Genomic DNA, 6,764 nt, shown 5'->3' with positions numbered 1-6,764 from the left:
GCCCACCACGTCATTTTTACATGGCCCGCAAGAACATCTTAAAATAAATAAAAACAAACCCGTGAATTGACAATGACATGCTGGTCAGGTTTCCCGCTAAATGTATCCACATCTACACACAATATTTGTGCTTCGAAGAGAAAAAGCAGTGTGTTTTTTGTGTTACGAGGTGGCGTGGGTTGTCAAAGAGTACGATCTACGTCCAAACACGGAGCTAGATATGCTAAAGTTAGCCTTCCAAAAAATTGTCCAAGAATTAAAAGCCAAATGACAAAATGACAAGTGAAAAAATCATGGATGTAAAAATATTTTATTTTACATCTGTGGAAATGCATGTGTAACATTTTGGATTTAGATGAGTAATTTACATGACATAGTCATTCCATTTATTTTATATTACATTAAGTTACATTTGTCCTGTTACCGTTGCATTAAAAAAGGACTGTGTCGGTTGATACTGTTGTGATAAAGCATTTTCAACAATGTTAAGACCGTTGCTTATAAGCATTCATAATAATGCTCATATATTTATTATAACCACACAATAAAAACACCTGTTTTGTTTAATACTGTTGCGATAAAACATTTAAATGGTACATATATGATAAACTGTATCTTTACAATGGACTGTAAATTGATACAATGCATTTATATAATAAAACTAAATGGTTGAGTTGGTTAATACCATTGCCGTAAAAATTCAGTTAAAATCACAGTTGTGTTGTTAATAAAGCACTTATAACCACGAAAGGGTTGATTACAATTCAATAAAAACGACTGTTGACAATCAAACAGCAACATTTGCTACAAAGCACTTATAAAAGTGCAATAAAACTTTAACAGTTATTATAAAGCATTTACATCATAGAATAAAATCTTGTTTTGGTTAATACAACTGTAATAAAGTCTTAATAAATATCCTCTAAAGAACAGTTGTGTCGTTAATAAAGCTCTTATACAGCGTCTAAAATAAGAATTCTGTTGTTGATAACAATGGAGTAAAAATGTTATAAAACAAAGTGAGTATAAGGCGTTTATAACAAAGTTACATTGTTAATATGTTACTATAAGGTATTTACGGCAATAATGTTGTTTATAATAATAAGATTGTTATAAACCATTTTCAGTAAGGGAATAAAAAAATGGTTGTGTCGTTAATACAGTTGTTATAATGTGTGTCCAACGATGTTGTTATAAAGCCTTTATAAAAAAATTGTTGGGAGCAATTATTAATTGTTATTATAACAAAATAAATGTTGCGTTCACAGCAATGTCAACACCTCGTCCATCATCCCATTCTTATGAGGCATTGGAATAAAAAAAATTAACGGTGTGTTAATAATGTTGTTATAACAGTGTTAACACCGTTGTTATAACTCGTTAATAACATCCAATTAAAAATGGCCGCCTCGAATGACAGCAGTTGGCAGTAAAGCGTTCAAACGCCAATGGAGGCGGCGTTTGACGGCGTCTGCAACCTCAAACTAAAAGTCTGAGTCCTGACGCGCCTGGTTCCTTTGAGCGTGACCTTTGACCTGGCGGCGGCCCGGAGGATCACACACACACAGACACACACACACACACACACGTGCCCGGCAGCCTGGATTCTATTTGTGAATGTGGGTCAGACTGGGCCGTGCTTACCTGCACCTGACCGAACGGCCCTAATCTCCTCGCCGCTGCCGCCGCCGCCACCACTTCCTGTTTGGTGCCTCAGCGCATGATGGGATGGATCTGGACAACAAACCACACGGGATGGGAGGGATCAGTGTGTGTGTGTGTGTGTGTGTGTGTGTGTGTGTGTGGGATGAGGGGTCACTTGAAATGACATCAAGGAAACATCAAAAGAGTAGCAGAGGAAGCCACGCCCCATCTGCTTTGATTGACGTCTTAGAAATGGTCCGGTCCGGCCACCCCTCCCCCGCGGCCCGGAATGGTCCCGCCCTCATTTGCATAAGTTGTCTGTGGGTAGCCGCCTGCGTGGAGTGGGCGGGGGGAGGGGGGTAGATTAGGAGCGGGCGTGCGTGTGTCCGCGCACACAGCGGCGGCGGCGGCAGCGGCGGCGGACGCACGGAGGAGAGATGTTCTGCGCACGGCCCGGTTCCGGTGCGGGCGGAAACCCGCTCATGTTCGGCTACGGCGTGAAACCGGTGAGTGGGTCCGTGGACGCGCGTTTCTTCTTTACCAAGAAAAAAAACAAAACAAAACGCGCACACGCGTGTGGAAAGTTCTGCGGTGACTATCGCGGACGGCGCGGGTGGGTGGTGAGGTGGTGCGTGGACGTGGACCCCACAGATTTCATGTAGATTTATAGAGTTTAAAAGAAAAAAAAGGAAAAAAAAAATCCACGTCGAGGTGACTTCTCGCGAGATTTCGAACCCGCCGCCGTCAACTGCGATCTCTGCTGACAAACCCACTCCAGATCCTGCGCGTCCTGACAGGAAGCAGATCCCCCCACTCGTTTGATCCGGACGCGCGGGACGTGGACCCCACGTGGACGCGCGGGTCGGCCGGAAGTCGCTCCCTATCAGTTTACTTTTAACTTTTCAAAATAAGAGTCAGTACAACTTTTCATCGAACGTAATTCTACTACTACAACTCATTCATGTTCCCCTCAAAGTGTGTGTGTGTAAGTGTGTGTAAGTGTGTGTGTGTGTGTGTGTGTGTGTGTGTGTTTCCTCCATTATAGTGTGTGATGCCCATGATTGATGGTCCCTAAATCAAAGCTATGCTCAGAGAGGATGCCATGGTGACGGGGGCGTGCTGGGCGTGTGTGTGTGTGTGTGTGAGGTGTGTGTGTGTGTGACCATTATTAACGGGTCGCCTGCGACGCTGCTGGTAAGGAGGACAATTGGCTTTATCCTCGGCCATATGCTGCCCGCCGCGGCTCAGACGGGCCCGGTGTCGGCGGGGGCTCCTGTGTTTGGCCTAGCCCGCCGTCGCCATGGGACCCGAGCCAGCCGGGGTCACGGCTCCGCGTGTGCACGTGCACATACGTGTGTGTGTTTGTGCACGCTCTTTAATAGCCTGCTTTGCAGAACTTGTCGCCCCGGTAACTGACACCCCGTTGATGATGCGCAGGGAGGGTGGTTTTCATTTCCTGGGGCACATCAAAGGGTCGTGTGTGTGTGTGTGTGTATGTGTGTGTGTGTGTGTGTGTGTGTGTGGGGGGGGGGGGGGGGGGGCAGGTGTGTTTTCCCATCGCATCCAGCACGGGTTCGAGCGGCGGCCAGCTCCCCTCCTCGAATCTGTGGTCGCGAACGGCTCTTAAATCCGGATGAGGACGCGCATTACGGTGGATTACGGCGCCGGCTCTCGAATTGATTCTAACGGCAGACGCCCCTGCAGGTGTACGGACAGCACGCCGCGCACGACGATGACGCCCAGAACCAGGTGATGCGCCCGGCCGGCAAGGCCTCTGCAGGCGGCGGCTTCAACAGCGCTTTCTTCGGTGAGATGCAAACATAAACACAATGATCTCCCCCTGTCAACATTTGAAAATCCCTGTTACTATCGTGTTTATTACATGAAAATATCATGCTCATAACAACGAATACATTGGGTGTTTCTGGTGCCCCTGGTGGCTCGAGGGAACGGCAGCAGGCGGCTGCAAAAATAAAGATACAATCGGTGGTCAAAGATCGGATTTGTCCGTGTCGGCTCAGATGCCGCACGCCTGGCGCCCCCTAGTGGACACGTAGTGTCACAGGTGGTGCAACACTCCATAAAAATGTAACATCTGCATGTGGTTATAAATCATTAATATTACTGGGTTTTATAGGATAGAAATGTACGATAAAACCCAAGGGGCGGAGCCTGGCGTCCGGGCCGTGACATGTGTCCGTCTGTTCCAGAGGGGGCCGGCACTTTGCCCGACATCTGGAGCGCCATAAACGGGCCAAACCAGCAGGGCTATGAAGGGGCACTGGGAGCAGCCTCCGTCCAGGGGGGCGGCTACGGCGGCCCGCAGCCCCACGGCCACCTGGTGAGATTTACTTTCCACGCCCCCACGTGTCGCCGACGTGTCCTTTTTTACGGCGGGTTCAAATGTGCGTTTGCACCCTTCCCTCTTAGGACTACCCTCCACTGTCAGTGATGGCGGTGGACATGAACAGGGCGCTGCCACCCATGTCCACGTTTCACCGCAACAACGCCACCCCGTCAATCGGCGCGTCGCAAAACTCAGGTGAGGACGAGTTGATGCGCCAGTTATTATCGTGTAATAACACATTTATGCACGTTATTACATAGTTATTTCAAAGTCTGAGCAAAGGTTACCTGTGGTTGTCCCTGCAGTCTCGGGGACGCCGGGGAATGTATCCGGGGGGTCGCAGACCGGCGATACCTTGGGCAAAGCTCTGGCCTCGGTGAGTCTCCGCCTCGGTTCTGTAGGAACATCTGACCAAAACGTGAGATTTGGTTTTAAAATGATCCATGCCCTCCTCCGTCTAGATTTATTCCCCGGATCACACCAGCAGCAGCTTCCCCTCCAGCTCCTCCACGCCGGCGAGGTCTCCACCTCCGCTTCCTGGCGGTGCCGAGCCCACGGGTGAGCCACCCTGGCCTTCCTACGCCTGAAGTTTCCACCTGAAGTTTTCTTTACCCTCATCTTCTTCCTGTTCCCAGGTGGGACCCTGTGGCCCCGGGGTTCGGTGCCGACCCCCGTCTCACCGCACTACGAGTCCTCGCTCATATCCATGGTACGGACACTGAAAGAGGGGGCTCTGTTTCTGCCACACTGCCCCCCTGTGGCCGGTAGGCATAATTACACCAAAGTGACTTTTTGTGTCTCACCTGCTGGTGTTCTGTTGTTTCTCTAGTCTCAGGTGGAGGACCGTCTGGACCGTCTGGACGATGTGATCCACGTCCTGCGGAACCACGCCGTCGGCCCCACGGCCGCCATGCCCGCCGACATGCACGGCCTGCTGGGCCATCCGGACCCCAACGCCGCCCTCCCCCTGCCCTGCCATGCACCGTCCATGGTGAGCATCCACGGCGGCGCCGATCACCCCCCAGGCACTGTGTTAACTCTCTGTCTCTTGTGTCGGTGTCCCACAGGCGGAGTCCGTTGGCGCCGATCCCGCGGCCTTCCAGGGCCGCATGCACAACGTGCACCTGTACCCGGTCCGGCAGAGAGGGGACCTGCACTGCCCGCAGCCGGGGGACAGAGGTGAGACGGCGCTAGTCTCGTTGGCGCTAGCCTAATTTGCCACTGGCCTTATTGCTGCTAGCCTCGTCGCTGCTAGCCTCATTGCTGCTAGCCTCATTGCTGCTAGCCTTATTGTGGCTAGCCTCATCAGTGCTAGCCTCATTGCCACCAGCCTCATTGCCACTAGCCTCATTGCCACTAGCCTCATTGTGCAGCTAGCCTCATTGCCACTAGCCTCGTCCCACGTACCCTCATTGCCACTAGCCTTATTGCCACTAGCCTTGTTGCCCCTAGCCTCACTGCCGCTAGCATCATTGCAGACAATCTTGTCACCACTAGCCAGGCCTCTAGCCTGGTCACCGCTAGCCTAGTTGCTCATTCCTCATTGCTGCTAGCCTCACTGCCACTAAACTCATCACTGCTAGCCTCGTTGCCGCTATCCTCTTGGCTGCCATCCTCTTGGGCACTTGCCTCGCCGCCGCTAACTCCCCCCCCCCCCCCACCCACCCACAGGAGTGGTGCCGCATGTCCAGGGACACGTGGAATTGAAGATGGAGGCTGAGAGGGACGAGGCGCTGCACGCCGGCCACAGCTCTGACAGTCAGCGGTCCGACGAAGAGAGCGAGATGAAGATGCAGGAGGAGAACGGGGACAGGTAAATGTTTCCATGGAAACATGAAAACCCCCTTCCATGTGATGGCGCCCCCTACAGGCCAAATGTTAGAATGACACGTACGCTCGCGTGCACTTGTAAATGAACTAGCGGTCGCTAGCATCGTTCAAGAATCGATCTGGTCTCCCCCCGGCAGCCCCCACGAGGATGAGGACCTAAGTCCGGAGCAGAAGGCGGAGCGCGAGCGCGAGCGACGCATGGCGAACAACGCCCGTGAGCGCTTGCGCGTGCGCGACATCAACGAGGCGTTCAAGGAGCTAGGACACATGTGCCAGCTGCACCTGAAGAGCGAGAAGCCGCAGACCAAGCTGCTGGTGCTCCACCAGGCCGTGGCCGTGATCCTCAGCCTGGAGCAGCAGGTCCGAGGTCAGCATGCATGTGGAGGTCATCGTGTGAGTGTGTGTGTGTGTCTATGTGTGTGTGTGTGCACGCGCTCACATGATGGTCTTCGTTCCAGAGCGCAACCTGAACCCGAAGGCGGCTTGTCTGCGGCGCCGGGAGGAGGAGAAGGTCTCCGCCGTCATGGCCGCCGAGCCGCCGGGCATGCACCTACCCTTCCACCCGGGCCTGACGGACCCGGCCAATCAGATGGGCCACCTCTGACCACGTGACTGTCATCGCCGCGGGAACCGGTCCAAAACAAGAAGAAGAAGAAGAAGAAGAAGAAGAAGAAGAAGAAGAAGAAGAAGAAGAAGAAGAAGAAGAAGAAGAAGAAACTCCTGACCTCTGGCATCTCTGCGTCTCTCAGGTCCAAGGTGCAGGAGGGGAAGTCGGCCCACTGGAAGGGGGCGGAGCCAGCCTGCGCTGGGCGCCGGCGCCGAACAATCCCCCCCCACCAATAACTTTGTGCCTAAACTGAACTGAAGACGGACGCATCGTAGCTGCAGACGATCCAGGTTGTACATTTGCTGGTCGTCTTCTTGCCGGAGGACGGGCTCGGAC

The 6,764-nt window shown here is 52.4% G+C and overlaps 1 protein-coding gene across 2 annotated transcripts; it reads left to right on the top strand.

The window, feature by feature from the left end:
• Positions 1-1,980: 1,980 nt before the first annotated feature.
• LOC147224694 (transcription factor 12-like) lies at positions 1,981-6,507 on the top strand. 2 transcript variants are annotated; one of them, XM_086163874.1, is made up of 12 exons: positions 1,981-2,150; positions 3,349-3,451; positions 3,855-3,985; positions 4,075-4,186; positions 4,297-4,367; positions 4,453-4,549; positions 4,627-4,700; positions 4,821-4,982; positions 5,059-5,170; positions 5,663-5,804; positions 5,959-6,188; positions 6,280-6,507. In XM_086163874.1, the coding sequence occupies exons 1-12, from the start codon at positions 2,082-2,084 to the stop codon at positions 6,423-6,425; spliced, it is 1,449 nt and encodes a 482-aa protein (XP_086020000.1). In that variant the 5' UTR covers positions 1,981-2,081; the 3' UTR covers positions 6,426-6,507. The 2 variants fall into 2 exon arrangements, with proteins under 2 accessions (XP_086020000.1, XP_086020001.1); XM_086163875.1 differs by having other exon boundaries at positions 1,994-2,150; positions 5,959-6,181.
• Positions 6,508-6,764: the final 257 nt, after the last annotated feature.

Source organism: Fistularia commersonii, chromosome 17 (genome assembly GCF_037954325.1).
Source record: "Fistularia commersonii isolate RoL2024-O1a breed Wild chromosome 17, RoL_Fcom_v1.0, whole genome shotgun sequence".
Classification (NCBI taxonomy): domain Eukaryota; kingdom Metazoa; phylum Chordata; class Actinopteri; order Syngnathiformes; family Fistulariidae; genus Fistularia; species Fistularia commersonii.
This window is presented reverse-complemented; position numbering and strand designations above follow the sequence as displayed.